The sequence below is a fragment of the Heloderma suspectum genome, chromosome 10 (assembly GCF_057233095.1).
Source record: "Heloderma suspectum isolate Gila_16-S chromosome 10, 16-S_ref, whole genome shotgun sequence".
In the NCBI taxonomy this organism is placed as follows: domain Eukaryota; kingdom Metazoa; phylum Chordata; class Lepidosauria; order Squamata; family Helodermatidae; genus Heloderma; species Heloderma suspectum.
In genome coordinates, this window is record NC_139467.1 from 15,343,649 (window position 1) to 15,363,324 (window position 19,676).

Genomic DNA, 19,676 nt, shown 5'->3' on the forward strand with positions numbered 1-19,676 from the left:
ACTTCCTACTTTAGCATTCCAATCCCCTATGATGAAGAGGACATCTTTTTTTGGTGTTAGTTCTAGAAGGTGTTGTAGGTCTTCATAGAACCGATCAACCTCAGCTTCTTCGGCCTCAGTGGTTGGGGCATAGACTTGAATTACTGTGATGTTGAATGGTTTGCCTTGGATTTGTACTGAGATCATTCTATCATTTTTCAGATTGTACCCCAGTACTGCTTTTCCCACCCTTTTGTTGACTATGAGTGCTACTCCATTTCTTCTAAGGGATTCTTGCCCACAATAGTAGATATGATGGTCACCTGAATTAAATTCGCCCATGCCTGTCCATTTTAGTTCACTGATTCCCAAGATGTCGATGTTCAATCTTGCCATCTCATGTTTGACCACCTCCAGCTTACCTTGATTCATTGTTCTGACATTCCAGGTTCCTAAACAATATTTTTCTTTACAGCATCGGATTTTCTTTTCACCGCCAGACACATCCACAGCTGAGTGTCCTTTCGGGTTTGGCCCAGCCGCTTCACTCTTTCTGGCGCTACTTGGAAATACTCTCTGCTCTTCCCCAGTAGCATATTGGACACCTTCCGACCTGAGGGGCTCATCTTCCGGCGTCATATCTTTTAGCCTTGTGATACGTTCCATGGGATTTTCTTGGCAAGAATACTGGAGTGGGTTGCCATTTCCTTCTCCAGTGGACCACATTTTGTCAGAACCCTCTGCCATGACCTGTCCGTCTTGGGTGGCCCTGCACGGCATAGCTTATGGCTTCACTGAGTTACGCAAGCCCCTTCGCCACAACAAGGCAGTGATCCATGAAGGGGAATCATTACAATTAATTAATTACAATTAATGTGTTTTAAAATCAAAATAAGCCTGAAGTGCACATTCCCAGGTATACCTGCCACATTGCAAGTATACCTGCCACATTTCAGGTGTCTAGCTTTCATGGTCTTGGAGCTATGGCAATGACGGACAGACAGATGGACAGAGACACATCCTCTTTTATATTTATAGGTAGTCATATGGTTACAATGTATGGTTTAAATTTGCTTGCTGCAGTGCTGAATCATCATGTTGGGCTTGGTTGAAACTGATCCAATGGTATCGAAGCTGTAACTCTTTCAAAAATTTTATTGGCTGCCATTTTGTTTTAAGATGGCAAACCAAATTTTCACTATGCCTAAACCCATCCCAGAACGAGATAGAACAAATCTTAGAAGTTTCATTACAATCAGATGTACAGTTTTCGAGTCCACTGAGGACATACAAACACTTCCTTTTATATGTATATAATAAATATAATATATATAAGATAAGAAGATATACTTGCAAGTTGATCGAACTGGAAGATTTGATCTCTCCCCCCCCCCCCCAATATACCCTGAAACAATTCACAACTTATATTACAAGTTGGGTGATTTATGCTATCTGTTTTCTCTCTATGTGGGCAAAATGTTCAGGCCTTTGAAAATACAAATAGGTTAATATGTATGCAACATCAGAAATAAAAATAGGGCAGTCCTTTGGTATGACATTTTATAGAAAAAACAAACAAACAAACAAACAAACAAACACCATTCTGCAAAGGATATAAGGTTCTGGGCTTTCAAAAATCGTTACAACTGATGATAGAATCCTTTAAAAAAGAGATCTTGAATGGATTCTCAGAATGAAAATTCTGACCCTGGGGGCCTCAGCGAAGAGCTGAAGTTTCAGCCTCTTCTGTAAAGTTTAGTACTTTTGAGACACTGCCTTAGAAATATGCTGCATTTCCAGATATGGGCCTAAGTAGAAACTACATGGATTCAGCAGTAAGATTTGGTAAAGGAATGTATAAAAAATGACTGCATTTCACAATTTGACACCAGTCACAGGATTCGTCTTGGAGACTATATTTTTCAGAGATCTCTGCAGGCATATACTAAAACTGAGTAAGTAATCACAGGCAAGTTTGCAGATGATGACAAAGATGATGTTTTTAAGACTCAGAGGAAGATTGTGTCCAGGAGCTGGACCTGGTTGTAAGTGTATTTGGCTGAGGTGGAGCTTTAGGGAATTTGGCCTGAGGTAAAAGAAGGCATTAGAAGCTTTTATTGAAGAGGGATATGGTCGTTTTATGTTTATTTTGATGAGAGTTACCTTGTGAAGGCTTTGCTCTAAAATTGGCATAGGCATACTTAAAACAAATGAACAAACATATACATATATGTAGAGCAGGGGTGGGCAAAGTGCAGCCGCATGCATCTCCTGGTGCACCCTGGTATGGTCCCTGCTACCCCCTGGTGCCCAATAATAATAATAATAATAATAATTTTTAAAAGGCTCCCATAGTGGCTGTGGAGCACCCAAAAGGTAAAATCTAGCTTGTTTGCAAGCGGCATTTGGCTCTTTTGGTGTGTGGTAGCCACTACAGAGCACCAAAAGATTTAAATTTAGTTTGGAAACAAGTGAAATCTAACAAGTGTAGTGCTCTGTAGTGCTATGGAGCAGTTTGTTGTCAAATTTCAGCAGCCAATCAGCAATTCTGGCCCTCTTTTGCAGCGAGGGGGCATCCTGTGGATTGCGCGGTGCCCTGCGGCCGGACTCCAGGAGGTGACAATGGCCCACGGAACACCAGACGTTGCCCACTCCTAATGTAGAGCCAATGTGCCAGTGAAGGGGAGCAGGATCGTGCCCACTGATCCTGTGTCCTACATCCATTCAAAATATTGTTGGTATAGAGCACAGGTGTACCTACAAACCTAATGCACATAGGCTCCGTCTGCATATTTGGAAGCTCTGTTTTAGAGAGTGCCCAATCACACACAGGCTTTGGACTGACATGATCTTGAACGTGCACCAGCAGGCACGATTCCAATCCTCCTTTGTGCATGCAGAATAATGTCTGCATAGGTCTAAAGATGCTAGACTGATGGGGCATTGGTTGCTCCCAAGGAACTTTTCTTCCTCTGTAAACTTGGGGGGACTGCAAAAAAACAAAACAAAACCAGAAAAACCAAACCAAACAAAACTGGATTTAGATTTTGGCTCGTCAGCACCAAATGGGGAGGACGGGCTTTTGTTTTGTTTTTGTTTTTTTGCTTCCCCTCCACGAAAACTCTCTAATTATGGTCTGTGCCAATAATAATGTCATAGAGACATTGGTTGTTACCACATTGGAAAAACAACTCTGTGGAGTTGGAGAGCTCAGAACAGACAGTTATTTTGGGGGGCCAAAGAAAGCCACTTTGAGGAGGGGGTAGTGCTTAGTGGGCCGTGATTTAGTCCTCCACCCGAAGTGGGTCCCTTACATTTCATTGCCATACCACATAGCCACTGCACCCCTCTGGCTTTTCTGGTCTGGAACTTTCAGATCTAGTGATCCACTCGACCTCCTCCTCCACCCACTGTGGGGTTTATGCTAGCAGGGGAATTCGGGGAGTTGTAGGACTTTTCTCTGTTAAAAAAGTCATTGTGTCCTTAGTGTGGCATAAGTAGGGATGGGCGAATCAGCAAAACGTGAGCTTGTTGATGGTCTCTGAATTCGACTTGGAAGCTCGTTCTGACTCCTGCCCCCTATCAGATTGTGAGCTTTGTTTTTTTTTTCTGTTCACACAAAAATTTGTGTGTATTTCGGTGTATATTTTTCCTGATGTATGCATCAATTGTGTACATTTTTGAAATGTACCAATTTTTCTCCCATTGATTAAAGCACATTTTTCAAGAGTACAGTTTTTCATGCACATTCTTCAAATGTATGCATGTTGCTGAAAGCATATTTTTTGGTCTTCGAATCAAATCACAAGCTTGGAAATGTATTACATTTGAGTCCTTGTTCAGGTCTGGGAGGTGAGAATTTGGTAAATTCTGCTCAAAAATGAACTGAAATGAATTTCTCCTTTATCCCTAGGCATAAGTGCTTGTGGGACAGAGGCCATTTTGTCAGATACACGGGGTGTTATCATCCATTAGTATGCGTCTATGTACTGTGTACATACTCATTCACATACGTGGGCATGGACAGAAGTGTGTGTGTGTGTGTGTGTGTGTGTGTATAGAATGCCGTTAAAAAGTGAGGTCAACAATGCAAGAGATCTGTGTATATGTCATATTGTCATGCAGACCACAAAAGAATGTGAGATTTAGTCAAAAGGATATAATCTCCAATCTCTTATACTGTCGGGCCTTCTTGTCTCACTTTGTATTAACATTTGCTCTTCCATTCTTCTGACTGTGTGTGTTTGTTTATGTATGGGCCAACTCAGAATAACACTTCATGGCAGCATCTGATGAACTAGGCTAGGGGTGCAGACCTGTTTGGAGGGGGGGGGGAGTTTCTCCACCCTGCACTCTGTTCTGGATGATGTCAGTGGGCATGACCCTGTCCCTGCCATCACGTTTGGGGCATGACCCCACCACTGGACATCACCCCCTTTTCTCTTTGTGGGCGTTGGGTGTTGTGTGTTTGCTCACCCCCCCCCCCCATTCACTGCTATCTCTAAGATCAGAAATAGCAGCAGGGATTAGGTAAGCTTATGCTGCAATACATTTGTTACTCTTTTTAAGGTGTTGCAAGACCCCCCTTTTGCTTTTGCTTTTGTTGAATATGCTAATATGGATACCCTCTGGCATCTGGCAAAAAAAGCTTGCTCTAACCACTAGTCCATTCCACATGGCAGCCAGGAACAAAAGCCCTGACTCCACTATTCTGTGGTGCATCTGACCATGATGCTTTTAAGGCTCCCCCCCCCCAAACCACCCTACTCGCCTGTAGCGAGTAATGCATACTTCCAGGCAACCACATGGGAAGTTCCTGTTTGCTCAAAGACAGATGTTTCTTTTTCTTTGTCCTTTCAGGTTAGTGAGGTACCATAAATTACTTATATTCCTGGCATGTGTGGGCTGATGGGCCCAGTAATTATTGTGGGCTTTTGCAAACTTATTTGTAAAGGTGCTTCAAGGCTTTTCAAATTTAGTTCTTTGCTCTTTTTTCTTCAGCTGTTCCTCTCCTCTCCTCTCCTCATCAGTGTGGAGATTTTCTCCCTCTTTCCACAATGTCTCCAAACATTCTCAGTGTGCTGGGTTAGAACAATATTGGTTTGGGACAGCTGTCTGATACCCATCTGCCACCCCCTGATTCCCTGGTGAAAATTCATCTGACTAGCCTGGGAATGTTACCTCACTGTTCACTGTTTGTCCTACAGCCCAGAGCTGCATCTGAATGTCCGGGAAGTTCCCCGGGTTCAGCAAATTTCTAAAAGGCTTGATTTGTCTGGGGGGTTTTCTTTGTATTTATTTTCTTAATGATTTATTTTTCCTACTTAAAAAACTGAGTGTAACATTTGAGCCATCCTGGCCACAGAGCTTCGAACAGCACCCGCTTGCCCCATCATTCCTGAGGAGCCTGGCTCTGTCATGATCGTGGGTTGAGGTCACAAACGCTCTGAGTTTGTGGTTTCTCTGATTGCTTTGTTTGTGACTAGAGGCTTGGCAGAGAAACCGAGAGACTTGGTGACCAGCCCCTGCTCTAACTGCCAGGCATCACTGTCTTCATGGGGCTGGGACTTCAGAGCTCAGGATTCCTGAATGTCATGCACAAATGTGCATTTTCAAAGAGCTGAGGCTGAAGGGTTTTTGGTGTTTTTGTTTTTTTTTTAAATCCCCCCCTCCAGTTTAAATTGATTGATTGATTGATTGATTGATTGCATTTGTAAACCACCCAGTTACTCATATTCTCTGGGCTGTGTACAAATTAAGAACGTAAAATACAAAGTAACAATAAAACAACAATAATGTAGAAGTAATTCCTGCCCATAAAATCTGCCTACTCCTTCTTGGGAGAAGGTCTGTAGCTCAGTGGTAGAGTACATGCATTGTGTGCAAAAGGTCCCAGGTTCAAGTCCCGGAATCTCCAGGTAGGAAAGACCCTTGCCAGAGACCCTGGAGGGCCGCCACCAGTCAGTGTAGAAGCAAAGCTGAGCTAGATAGACCAAAGGATCTGACTCGGTATAAGGCAGCTTCCTATGTTGTTCTTAATTGAAGTTAATTAGTCAATTGATTATAATTAATCAATTGATTATAATTATCAATCAATTTAGTATAATTATCAATCAATTATAATTAATCAATTAATTAAATCGTTGGTGCTGTTTATTTCTTTTATTGTGTTTTTAATTTATCTGTTTTTATGTTTTCTCTAAATTAACATTTTGTTTTTGATCTGGGTTTTATTGTTAGTGCCATTGGAGTTCTGTTTTTGGCGGATAGGCGGGGGAATAAATAAATAAATAAATAAATACATTCTTGGACTAGAATGGATTGTGTGAGAGCAGTGCGCTCATGTGCGAATGTATGTGCTTAGGGGCTTGACACCAAGTGTCCTATGCAGGATGGGGGTGAATGGGATTTGAGCTCGATGTGGTGTTGTGTGCATAGAGTGTCTGATTAGGACCAGGGAGAGGTCCCTGGTTAAATCCCCACTCAGCCACGGAGCCATATAGACCGCCCTGAGCTCCTAAATGTTGTCATGAAAGAAGAAAGGAAACTTTGCTCCCATACCTTATGATGTGTGCACAGCCAACACTGAACTGACCCATTAGGACTTCAATGAGGGGGTTTGTAGGGCTGTGTGGGATAGGCTTGACCATACAATTAACACACTCAACAGCCGCCACCCCCGTCTATCTGTTCTGTGCACGTGAGAAGGGGTTCCGTGTGCATGCAACATATTCATGTAGAGCTTCTCATGCCAAGGGGGATCCTGGCCCAAACATCTTTCATCCTACGTGGAGGATCTTGATGTGTGTACATCACTGTGTGCATGCAGAGCCTTCTAAGAACATAAACAGAGCCCTGCTGGATCAGACCAAAGGCCCACAGTAGCCAACCAGATGCCCCAATGAGAAACCCACAAGCAGGACATGAGCGAAATATCACCTGCCTTCTCATGTTCCCCAGCAAGCAGTATTCAGAGGCATACTATCGCTATCATGACTAGTAGCCATTGACAGCTTTATCCTCCATTACTGTAAGCCCCTATCAAGTCCAGCATTTTGTTTCCACACATGGCTGAGCAAATGCCTGTAGGTCCCACAGCAGCACAGGAGTTCCTCAAGACTCCCTTCCTCAAAATGTCAGTTCAGGCAGAATTATTTGCCCTACACCTTCTGAAGTGGAGTCAGACTTTTTAGAATGGTTTGCAAATTCAAAGGTGTGTGTGTGAGTGTTGCCTTCACTGAAAAGCTTGTAGATGCTGTATCGGTTCAAACTTCCCTGGAGGCCATACCTCTGAGCGGAAATTCTGTTCCTAATCTGAGATGAGAAGGGGTTGATGAGGGCTTGTGCTGAAGAAAAGGCACCCTTTCCATGCTTATAGGCATTCTTCCATATTCTTTGATGAGCTTCCACTGGGCTTTAAAAACCTTGCTGTTCAGGCGGGCGTTTGGGGTGGGTTTGGGTTTTTTAGAGCAGTGTTGTTGTTGTTTTGTTGTTCAGTTGATTATGTGAATTTGTTATTAGTATTGTACGCCACCTAGAGTGGTTGGGTAGCCGGCCAGATGGGGGGCTAATAAATCAAATGAATGAGCGAGCGAGCGAGTGAATGAATGAATGAATGCACAAGAGCCATGTTGTTAAAAAAAGAAGTTCTGGAACTAAACCACGCTGAGCTCTGGCACATATTACAACCTATTGCACGCACGCACGCACAAACACAACCACCAACTTGCTGAAATCCCCTCCACTTCAATGATGATGATGATTAAAGTTTGCTTCTTGTTTTTTCCCGTTCTAAGGTTGGGAACGGCAGCCCTCCTAATCAGATTTGTTTCAGCCGTACTCTGGGACCTCTGACTGATTAGAGGTCCTATTAGGTGGTCATTGTTAAGGCGATCTCTGTGTCAGATAGACCCTGTGACCATTAACTCACCTTCCCCTCTGGAATCAATTAGCTGGTCTGGAAGAGTGATATTGCACTAGCTGCTGGAGCATGAAACAGTGTTTGCGAGGTGGATTACCAGTGCATCACTGTCACTCTTTTGGCCACGGGTTAAAGGGTTAAGTCTGCCCAGAGTAGTAGTCCCTGTGCCAGCTCTCTGCAGGCAGCCAAAAAATGATTGAGCAATGGTTTGCGGGCAATGGATGTTCCCTACAGCCACATGTACGGACTCTCCATCTTGCAAAGAATGCACACACCCAACCTGTGAGTCTCTCTACCCTGCAACGGACCATCTGCTTTCAGAGAACGTTGAGACAGACCAGAGTTCCCTAATCAGCCCCAGAACCAGAGGTACAGAAGCCAAGGAGGCAAGGAAAGGAGCAGAAAGACTTGGGGAAAGAGGGGTTCAAAGGTAAGGCTGTTACAGCATCTTTGGATGGTAAGTAGGATTTGCCAGCCATTCAGAATTTTTTTTATATAGTTGATTATTGCCTCTTTATCTCACCCTCTCTTCCAAGGAGTTCAGGGCAGTATGCATAGCTGTTATCTTCACAACAACCTTGGGAGGTAGGTTAGGCTGAGAGAGCCTGGTTTGAGGTCAACCAGCAAATAGGCAAGTGAGGATTTGGACCCAGGTCTTCCCTTCCCTAGTCCAGCACTCCAGCCCCTACACCACAGTTCCTCTGTCTGTAACAAGTAAGAAGTCCAGAATGGATGCCTATTATGGACACAGGTTGTCTGTATTTTGTGTTTGTGAAGGCAAAATAAATGTAGGTTTGTTTTGCAGAAATAGCATGCATAGGCATTTTTGCTTTAAAAACACTTCTGGAAATGAACATTTCTGTGCAGGAAAATAAGGGGTTTGAAGATCTGTTTTCTAACTTTGCATGTAATAATTAACCCGTGCGTGCACACACATACCAATGTGACTAGATGGTCAGGAATATGCTGGGATTGCAATAAGCTCCATCTAGACTTCTTGTCCCCTGGTTGCTTGTCGCTCTGGAGGGCAGGACTAGAACGAATGGGTGGAAATTTCAAGGAAGCAGATTTCGGCTAAGCATTAGGTGTTTCGTAACAGTAAGAGCTGTTTGACAGTGGAACTGTCTGCCTTGGGAAGTATTGGGCTCCCCTTCACTAGAGGTGTTTAAGCAGAGTCATCTGTCAGTTGCATCCTGCAGGGGGTTGGACTAGATGATCTATAAGGGGTCTTCCAACTCTGCGATTACTTATTTTCTCCCTGGGAGGTTGATGTGGGAGTCTGGTTCCCAGTTCACGATTCACCCTGGAGTGGCATGAGCAGCCTGAACAAGGGGACTCCAAATCATGCATCCTCTTCTTATTTGGGGATGCAGGTGGCGTGTTCCTGGTTCAGGCTTCCCATGCAGCTCTCGGCAGAATACAGGACTGGGAAGGAGGAGCCAAACAGGGGTCAAATGATGGGGCGGTGGGGGTGGCAGCAGAGGGTCCCCACCCTCCTTACCTTGTGTGATGGCCCTCTTCATGGCTGTATTGAGAAGGCTAAATAGAGGTGGGGTGATCCGGCTAAAATGGGAAGGAGTCAGAGGAAGGGACATTGTGAATTTCGGTAAGCCCCTCCCTCCCTCTCTCCCACAAACCATTTGGGCACTGGAACTAACACCACCCTCGTTTCTGCCGCCCTGAATGGCCAGATTGCCTGTGATCTGCCAAGCTGAACAACAGCAAGCTGAATGTTTCAAGATATCCTCTCTCCTGCCCATAGTTCAGTTCTGACTGTCCACAATATTTATTTCTTCTTTCTTTCTTCCTTCAGAAGTCATATACCTTCTGGGTTCTTCCTTTTTTTTTTTTTTTTTTTTGATGGTGCAGTGCTGTCACTAAGACTGTCTCAAGTTTCCTCAACCTGGTGCCCTCCAGATGTTTTGGACTGCAACACCCATCATCCCCAGCCAGCCAGTCAGGAGGGCACCAGATTGCTGAAGGCTGGACTAACTTTCGAAGATGTAGTTGAAACATAGATACTCGCTGTTGCTCTGCTTCCTTTACCCTCCTCTCTTTCTTAAACCTAGTTATTCTGAGGTCCCTCCAGCTAGACCTAGGGTGAGAACCTGATCGACAGAACCTCCCCTCTTTCATGACTAGCTCTGCAGATCCAGTGGGGTTTTGGCCTCATTGTGGCTGGATGGGATCAAAATGCTTGCACTGCATCGGTGTCCGATATAGCTTTGCTGCCTCGGAGGCAGAGGGGACACGGACAGGGTCCCCTGGGGCACCTCACAATGCCTTACTTTGAGGAAGGACCCTCAAAGTGCAGCGTACGGGCTGGGGTGGCTCTCCGGAGAGGCCACCCCCCCGATTTCTCTCTTTGTGGACTCTCCCGGAGCGAGGGATCAGGCTTTGTGGAGATGCTGCCCAGCCACCCACATGAACTCTCGCTCTGGTAGCCTTAGATCGAGAAATGGTGGGGAGGAGTCTTCAGTGGCAGGGCCTGCAGCAGGTGGGGGCAGGAGACACACTCTACCGCCCGCCCTGATCCACTGAGGAGAGGGTTCATCCTGCCTCAGAGGAGGGCCAGCCCTGCTCAGCGGAAAGTATTTTGCATGCATCCACTCCGTGTCCCCTACAGGATTAAATGACTGAATGGATCTCTGTGGGGTTTTTTTTTAACCAAATTTTTAAATTGTGTTTTCAATGGTTTTTCACTGTGTTTAATTCATTGTATTCGTTTTATTATTGTTTGAATCCAGTTTCATTAGCGTGCTTTGTGCAAGTGAGAGTTCTCCTTGCCTCTGTAAGTCTGCAGGTTGGCTTCGGTTCACAGTCTTCTGTGCAGGGGCAGCCCTCCCATGAGGTGGGGTGAATCCCCCACCTCAGGTGGGGGATCGGGAAATGCAGCAGATCCTGCCTGCCCACTGCCCGAAGCCCCGCCGCTGCCCTATGCCTCTGAAAGTGCTGTGACAGGAAAGTGGCTGTTGCAGGCCTCCGGAGCAGCAGCGGCTGCCTCCACTGCCACTACTCCCGTGCCTAACTCTCTGGGGTCCTTGTTCAGAGAGACGCATTGGCGACGAGGTGACCATGGAGGCTGCCTGTGCTGCTGCGGCACCGGCGGTGGCTAGGGCCACCTCCCTTCCAGTGCCTCGCTCCGAAAAAGGGCCCCTCGTGGTGAGGCATGAAAGGGGAGGCAGCTGGCAGGGCGGCTTGTGCTCCGCCCGGCGGTGGCGCATGGCGGCGGCTCATGCACTTGCACTGCCCTCCTTCCCCAGCAGCGGCTCACAGCAGCTGCTGGCATGCCGCCTGGCAGCATTGCGCCATGGTGGCTCATGCTCCCTCCTCATGACTGGCCATGGCTTGCAGCAACAGCTCCCCTCCCGTCCGGTGGCGCATGGCGGTGGCTTCCCCCCAGCAGGAGTGGTGGCAGCTTGTGCTCCTGCACCACCCATCCCTGGCAGCAGCTTCATCAGAGGTGGCAGCATGTCCTTGTGCTTCAGGCGGCTGGAGGTCTCGCGTCAGCCCTGCGTATGTGAAAAAAATGTGTGCAGCAGCTTTTAATCTCCGTAATTTGGATGAGCAGTTGAATCTAATCATTGTATAAAAGGCCTCTTCTCTAGGGGTCCCCAACACGGAGCCCATGGACACCTCCAATGGTGCTCACGAAGGGGTCCCCAATTTGGTGCCTGCGAGCCCCCAAGATTTTTTTAAAAATTATTATTTTTCCATCTGTTTTAAATATACATACATGGATTTGTATGAAATCCATACAACTTTCTAGCAATTATACATGGACTTTGACAAAAGCAGACCAAATATCCAAATAAGTATCCATTTGAAGGTGGCATCTCTATGCCACCCATTCAAAGATTGAGAACGTTGTAAGGTCCTCGATCTGTTGCATTATAGGAGGTGAATGTTTATCCTCCCAATGTTGTAATATCAGTCTTTTAGCTGTCAAAGGGGTGCAGAGAATCCATTTACACTAAACATTTGTTAATTTCGATAAAGCAGGTAAATAATTTAAAGAGTGTGTACATCAGCGAATATTAAAGACTGATCCAGTACAAAATTTATCTGTGTAATAACCTCCTCCCCCAAAGAAGCAACTACTGGACATTGTCAAAAGATGTTTAAAAGAAGCATTAGCTATATTGCACTGCCAGCAATTAGTTGAATTAGACAGTCCCCTATTAAAGAGACATTGCGATGTCCAATAGCCATGAAACAAAAGTTTTTGCTGAATAAGACACAGCCTAAGATCTATAGACATGATCAGTAGATGCCAAAGTGGCAATCCACTGATTAGGGATTTTGTGGTGGTGCCCACAGCAGTTTCTGGAATTTCCAAATGTGCGCATGGGTCCAAAGAGGTTGAGGTGCTCTACCACTGCTCTACTCTGCCACATTCAGTGAGCAGCAGCATATACCCACCATGTGCCTTTGAGATTCGTAGGTTGTTTTGTTTTCTATGTTTTTTTGATGAGTTTCCGCTGGGCTTTAAAAACCTGGCTGTTCAGGCGGGCATTTGGGGTGGATTAGGATTTTTTTTAGAGCAGTGTTGTTTTGTTATGTTTGTTGTTGTTGTTCAGTTGATTATGTAAATTTGTTATTAGTATTGTGCACCGTCTAGAGTGGCCGGGTAGCTGGCCAGATGGGCGGCTAATAAATCAAATAAATAAATAAATAAATATTGAAGGTCAATATTTGTATTACAGAAATTAGCTTTGCATTGGGAACAGTATGTAAAAGTTGCAAATGTATTTCTCATAGCTTTTTGGGGGAAGTAAAAAAAAAAAAAAGCACTTGGGAAATTCTTTGGGTAAAGATTTTAAAAGACTCCCATTGGATGAGTGGTTTGGAAGTGGTATATTGGAGGCCAGAGAATAATTTCAGCCACCATGAATGAGGTTTCAGTGGAGAAATGCTTTGATTTCAATCTGGGTTTGATGAAGTTTTGATGAAGCAATGAAATGATCTACCATCATCATTCCACTAACCACAACAACTGCAATCATTCTTTTTATAAGTGCATTATATTGTTGGTGTTTCTTTGTAATTATACCCACTTTATAACTGCAGGGTTCCTTTTTATACTTTTTGTCCCACTGGCAAAACAAAGACGAACAGTAGTAAAGACAAGACTGCCTTTTGAGTGTTTTTTCTTTGCCCAGTTAGAGCATCAAGTCAGTTATGGAAAGGGTTTAGAGGGCTTTCTTGTCAAAGAGTGGTTTTGGGGTTGATCTGAATGATGGGCATCAACCCTAAAAATGGGAACAGCAGTAATCCCAGGGGTGCCTTTGAGCACGTGTAGAGTGTCTTCCCTTCAGCTGGTCTTTGCAAGAGGTCAGAGCACCCTTCCCTAACCTGGTGCACTCTAGATTATTGGACTTTAACTCCCATCAGCCTCAGCCAGCATGGCCAATGGTCAGGAATGCTGGGAATTGTAGTCTATAAAATCTAGAGGGCATCAGGCTGGTGAAGACTAGATTAGAAGTGTTTCAGTTCCATGTCAGAGAATTTGGCTTTAAGCCAAAGAGCATTTCTAGGCTACAGATTTTAATCTGTTCCAAACATGTTTGATTCCCAAGGATTTGTAGAGGGAAAAGTATTTTCTGCATTTTCACAAATGCATAATTCCCAGGGGATCTTTGTTCTGAAAGTGAAACTGGTTCCAATGTTTGCAGACAGTGCAAGACAGATGCTAGTCAGATGTGCACCTGGAGAATTGCCTATGCAGCGCAGCTAGACTAACTCTACGTTGCTCTACTCCCATCTTGTGGCTACATGGTGGATAGCTACTTATGGCACTTCTAAGCCAACTTTCTCCAACCTGGTGCCCTCCAGATGTCTTGGACTACAAGTCTCAGCATCGCAGCCAGCATGGCTGCTGGCAGTGGATAGTGGGAATTGTAGTCCAACACATCTGGAGGGTGCCAGGTTGGGGAAGACTGTTCTAAGCTTGCTTCCATGGTATCTGTATCAAAGGCTGTGCCAAATTCCCAGGCTTTGGGCTAAAGCCAGGGCACTGGGAAGAACAAAAAAAAATAGTTCTCAAACTGTTGGAAGACATTTCATTTTTAATATGTGGTTTTGAGGGATATCTCCCTTTGATATCTAGGAACTGGCATCTTTTCTACCAAGGAGCAAAAAGTATCTGTGTGTGTGTGTGTGATTTAAAAAAAAATAATCAGGAAAATGGCATGAGACTAAAGGGTTACAACCCCCATTTTGTGTCTGAACCATTTGATAAAGAGCATAAGGGCCAATTTACTCTCATCTCTTTCAAGCAACGTTTCTTCTCCATAGGTCACCCTTCACATCCCCCCCTTTCTTTCCAACAGGTTCTCTTCCTCCAAAATGGCTGCCAACACCACCTTGGAAGAAAGCCTTTACAGAGACTATGAAGATTATCCCACTTCTGATGACAATGCAGCTCTCGTTGACTCTATGGGGATGCTCTCTGTGGTGGTCTACAGCATTGCCTTCCTGCTGGGGGTGATAGGAAATGGCCTAGTCATCTTCGTTACGGGCTTCCGTATGAAGAGGACTGTTAATACTGTCTGGTTTCTCAACTTGGCCATAGCTGACTTTGTCTTTACTTTCTTTCTCCCTCTGAGTGCAGCCTACATGGCTTTAGGCTTCCATTGGCCCTTTGGGAAGGCCCTGTGCAAGCTCAACACCGCCCTGGCCTTCCTCAACATGTTTGCCAGTGTCTTTTTGCTCACTGTCATCAGCATGGACCGCTGCATCTCTGTGGTGTGTCCTGTCTGGGCCCAGAACTACCGCACAACCCGCCTGGCTTCTCTGGTGGCACTGGGCATCTGGCTAGCAGCCCTGGCCCTCAGCTGCCCATACCTTGTCTTCCGTGATACTAAAAGTTCTCTCATCAAAGGGAATACCACTCACTGTTACAACAACTTCGCCTTGTCAGATGGTTTCAAGTCAAAGGAAGCTGATGAGCTGGGGGAGCATCGTCACCAAGCTATAGTGCTGACCCGTTTTGTGGCTGGATTCCTGGTGCCATTCACTGTCATCCTGTTCTGTTATGGTGTTATCACAGCCAAGCTGAAAGGGAACCGGCTGACCCGCTCAGGCAGGCCCTTCAAGATCATGGTGGGAGTGGTCTTGGCCTTCTTTATCTGCTGGTTCCCTTATCATGTCTTCTCCTTCCTGGAGATGTCAGTCACTACGGTAACTCCCTGGCTGCAGATTGTTCTGGTGGTGGGGATACCCTTGGCTTCAGGTCTGGCTTACCTCAACAGCTGCCTGAATCCTTTCTTGTACGTCTTTGTGGGGCAGGACTTCAGAGAGAAGTTGCGGACGTCTGTGCTTGCGGCTTTTGAGAGTGCTTTCAGCGAGACTTCAGCGCAGGCGATGACCAAGAGCAAATCCAGTTTGGAGGTAGAGTGTCAGCTAGTTTAGAGCAGAAGTGGGCAGAGCTCAGACTTATTTGTCAACGTTTCCCCCTGCCCTTGATCCTTGAGGTCTACCAGCCAAAGCCATTTACAAATTGGTGGCTTTGGAGGGTGGAGCCTGGTGTAAAATGCTGAAACCAATTTCCTACTACACCTTAATCCACAGTTGGTTAATACCATTATTAGGGCCAACCAAAATGTCACAAAACTGAGCAAGCTTTCAACTTCTCCAGAACTCTTCACCAGGCTAGGTGGTACAAAAAGGAAGGGGTGGGGAAATACAAAAAATTTCAAAAATTAGGCTAGACATGGCCCGGAAGTTTATGTTTTAGACCCAGTCTCAGAATGGAGACTGCAGACTGAATTAATGTGTTTCTGCTCAGTGCTGGAGAGATTACACCTAGCTGCTATCAGACCAGGGGCAGCGTCAAGGTTTGGCATGTTCGGGCATCTGCTGAGGGCACCCCCCCCCCCAGGAGGGAGCCTACTGACAAGAGCCCTGGACTTCCTCCTCTTCACCATTGCAACCTCCTTGTTCACCTTCCTCTCACTCTGGACCAGGCAATGGAAGAGCAGTAGATGCCACTGCCTATTTGCTCTGCACCTGGGAATCAAGCAGGTGGTGGCAATGGTGAAGAAGTGGGGCAGGAGAGTAGCTGGCAACAATGGTGGTGGGAAAACAAACACATTGAGGGAGCGGGCTCACTGAGGGTGTCCTACCCAAGGGCCCACCAAAACCTGTAGCTGGCACTGTATTGGATTACATTTAGGATTCTAGGCCAAAGAAGTGAAGCCTGAGCTGACCCCCATGGTTGAAAACATAAAGGTTGTGCACTAGGACGAGCTGCATCCACAAGTAGAAATCTACATTTGAGTTTCCTTCATCTCTGGAGCTCTAATACCACTAACTAATGTTGGAACTGGCTGCCAGAACTGCACAAAGACCTACTCCAGGGGTGGGCAACTTCTGGTCCTCCTGGTGTTGTTGGACTGCAGCTTCCAGCAGCCCTAGTCACCATAGCCAATGGTGAGGGATGCTGGGAATTGCAAGGCAACAGGCTCTGAAGGGCCACGGGTTGTCCACTCCTGACCCAGTCAAAGGCAACTAAATAATACTCATATTTTATTGGTGAGGAGCACTGAGGCTGAGATTAGTACAAGGCCAGCCATGGTCGACATTCCCCCCCCCCCCCCAAGTAACTCGCAGTTTTATTCGCTAATGTCAAACTGTCAGGCATCAGAAACCCTTGCTGATCTACGGAGATCATCCAGAGACCTACCAGTGAATCTCAGTCTGCCTTCTTCCTGCCCCTGGTCTCCGTCTGGATGGAACAAACTTCTTAGGAGACGGAGATAGCTGTGTCCCTTCTCCTCCCCACTACTACAAGGGAAGGGTGAAAATCTTCTAAATGGCCTACATCTCAAGGTCAAACAAGACAATATGTAAAATGTGTGAATGCATTTAACATGTATTTTCTTCTCTCTCTCTCTCTCTCTCTCTCTCTCCAAAAACAATTAAGAATGGGACTGTGGCATGTGTGTGTGTGTGTGTGTGTGTGTTAATACCCCCCCATGTCACAGACCCAACAACAATCTCCCCTCACAAAGCAGGTCCCTGTCCACCAGAACAAGTGTTTGAAGGCAGGACTGGCTCAAGGCAATTTATGGCCTGAGGCAAAGAGCACGACGGCTCCCCTCACTGCATTCCATGTAGAAAAGGTGATGGGACTGGCAACTAAATCTTACTTCTACACTGCCAATAAGACAGGATCCCCCACCTCAGCTGAAGATAGCAGAATAGCAAGGGGTGTGTGTGCATAGGGCTGGCTGTGTGGCTCACCCAGCTCTGTCCTCCAACACCTTGCTGCCGCCCCCCAGCATCTGCCACATGAGGCAGCTGCCTCACTCTGCCTAATGGTAGGGCCAGCCCTAAATATTTCATCACTCATGTATAATGTATATATTTACATGGCACAGCATCATGTCTGGCTACAAATACAAAGTGGGCATCCAGAAATATAAGGCATAGCAATCCTGTTGCAATGGGGGGATCCAAAGGGGTGGAATTGCCTTGATCAAAGCCCTGCTGGGCTCATGCCGGCAGGGCAGAAGGGAGGAAGGAACAGTATGGGTTTTTCCTTCCTCTTTTTTTCTTTCCTTCTTTGATGATTTGCTTCCCATTGGAAGCAATGGGAGGGACATTATATATGCCAGCTTCAGGGCTGCTGTATATTGCCCTCCCTGCTGGAGGCATGTCTGGGGACTGGAAAGGCTTTGTATAATGCAGATCCAAAGCCTCCCCCCAATCCAACCACCTCCTGAGCTCTGATTGAGGTTTCCATGGGTTCTGGGAGGGGGCATCAGGTTGAGTTTCTTTCTCTTGAGGATGGACTTCTGTCTCTGTCCTTGGAAGGAAGGAGCCGATCTATCCTATGTTGCCTGGGATGCTGTACCAGGGACCATATGATTACATCCTAAATTACTCTAATCAATTCTCCATTCTTGAAAGCCAGACAAGGTATTGGTATATGTGTGTCCTACTACAAGTTTGCACTATGCACAGAGATTAGTATTCACTGTGGCTTTTTCCTTCTTTCTAGAAGTCATAACATTTGGTAGTCAAAATGGTAAGTTCTCATTCTTCTTACAGTAACTCAAAAAAGGTGCCAATAATGAAGTCTGGGTAATATGCGAATGTCCTTAAATGGAATCATTTAACCCATTAAAAGGCAGATAATAAATCAAGTAACAATTTTCTAAGTGGCCGGCAGCAGCCTGAATTATGAAGAATTAAACAATTGACCAATTGGAAGTCCTTAACTGTAAAAAGCTGCCATCGGTGTCACAGTAGGGTCAACCCTGAGGTTAATTTGTTTTTCCCCCTTGGCTGCAGCCGCAGGATGGGGGATGCTGTTATTGCTGAGAAGAGCTATGAGAACATAAGAAGAGTCTTCCTGAATCAGATTGAACGTCCACATAGTCCAAGATTCTCTTTTGCACAGTGGCCAGACAGATACTTCCAAGGAGCTCCCAAGTAAGCCACCAAGACAATAGTCCATCCCCTGCAACTGATATTTACCTGTATACTCTCTCTGAACCTGTGCAGTGCTTCTGGCTAATATCCCCTTTAGCCATTGATAGACTTCTCCTCCATGAATTTGTCCAATCCCCTTTGAAAGCCAGGAGGCACCACCACGTTCACCGGTGCCGTCAGGGCAGGACTTTGGGGTGGATGTCGGCAGAGTGAACAGGAGGATCCACAAATGCAGCAGGACTGGCCCACCACATTTTGAAGTTCGGGAAGTCATAGCATCTAAAGGGGCCTCCCGAGAAGACCATCAAGTCCAAAGGAGCTCCTCACCGTAAGGTCATTAAATCCAGAGTCAAAAATGACCTAAGTGCACCATGGACCACCCTTTGTCATCACTTGGGTGAAGAAGAGGTGCCCAAAGTATCTTCTTTTGCTTGCCCTGAAGCTCTTGCCAATCAATTTCAGCAGGCAAGATTCTGGTGGTCCTGAGGTTTCTTGTGTCTGTCCAGCCCAAATGGCTAAACCAAACATCTCTCTTGTCACTAAATTGGACTTTGGGTATTGCATTAAAGGAGGTACATATCTTCCCTTGCTGGGATACCTTCCCAAACCTGCTTTTCTAATTTTTGCTATTGTAACAATTACAATGAAGTAGTGTGTGTGTGTGTATTTTTTAACAAAAATGCCACTCTGCATCAGTTATTTACAGCTGTTGATACTAAACTGGACTTGGTGGCTTGGAATAATTTTTTTATGGGGGGGCACTTATAAGCAGGCTTTATAAAAAATGATAATTCTGCTTTACATACAATGCAAGAAACATATTGCTTTGCTCCTCAATTTCTGTAGTTCAGTGCATATCCTCTTGTTTCAGTCAATGTCTCACTGGTTTCTTCTTTCCCCCCCATCGTATGGCTTTAAAACAGCGGGAATGTCTACGAACCCACCATTTCTCAAAAATGTCTTGATGAGTCATGAGCCCTGTTTTGTACTGTATGGCCATATTGTGATAAATAGGAAGATCTTTCTCTGTGTGTACAGTGATGTCGTCATTAAATATTAGCCTTGTAAAAATGGATTGTGACAGAAGTTTTATTTTAGGTGTCTTCCCTGCCATTTCCTGCACAATGCAAGAGCATCTTTCTGTGCATTTGACACGTAGTGCTGTCAGGAAATAAAATGCTGACAGCTTGTCTGCAGAACTGCCTTTTACATCACCGTTGGTCATAGTGCAGCTGAAATGGACTGTTAGGTGTTCCCCATTTCTTAAGTGGCAAGACGTTCTAGGGTCACTGATAATCGGGCCTAATTCAGTTTGAATGAGAGAACCCTGAAGACC

At 45.5% G+C, this 19,676-nt stretch overlaps 1 protein-coding gene across 2 annotated transcripts; it reads left to right on the forward strand.

The window, feature by feature from the left end:
• The first annotated feature begins 1,766 nt into the window (after positions 1–1,766).
• On the forward strand, positions 1,767–19,406 carry LOC146337787 (chemerin-like receptor 1). Of its 2 annotated transcripts, XM_084814355.1 has the most exons (4): positions 1,767–1,934; positions 14,233–15,292; positions 17,907–17,933; positions 18,200–19,406. In XM_084814355.1, exons 2-3 carry the CDS (start codon positions 14,249–14,251, stop codon positions 17,913–17,915), a joined length of 1,053 nt encoding a protein of 350 aa, XP_084670481.1. In that variant the 5' UTR covers positions 1,767–1,934; positions 14,233–14,248; the 3' UTR covers positions 17,916–17,933; positions 18,200–19,406. The 2 variants fall into 2 exon arrangements, with proteins under 2 accessions (XP_084670481.1, XP_084670480.1); XM_084814354.1 differs by lacking the exons at positions 17,907–17,933; positions 18,200–19,406 and having other exon boundaries at positions 1,830–1,934; positions 14,233–15,313.
• The last annotated feature ends 270 nt before the right edge of the window (positions 19,407–19,676 follow it).

Bases quoted from the DNA above. Each gene is read 5' to 3' on its own strand.
- LOC146337787 (XM_084814354.1), top strand. From the start codon at position 14,249: ATGGCTGCCAACACCACCTTGGAAGAAAGCCTTTACAGAGACTATGAA.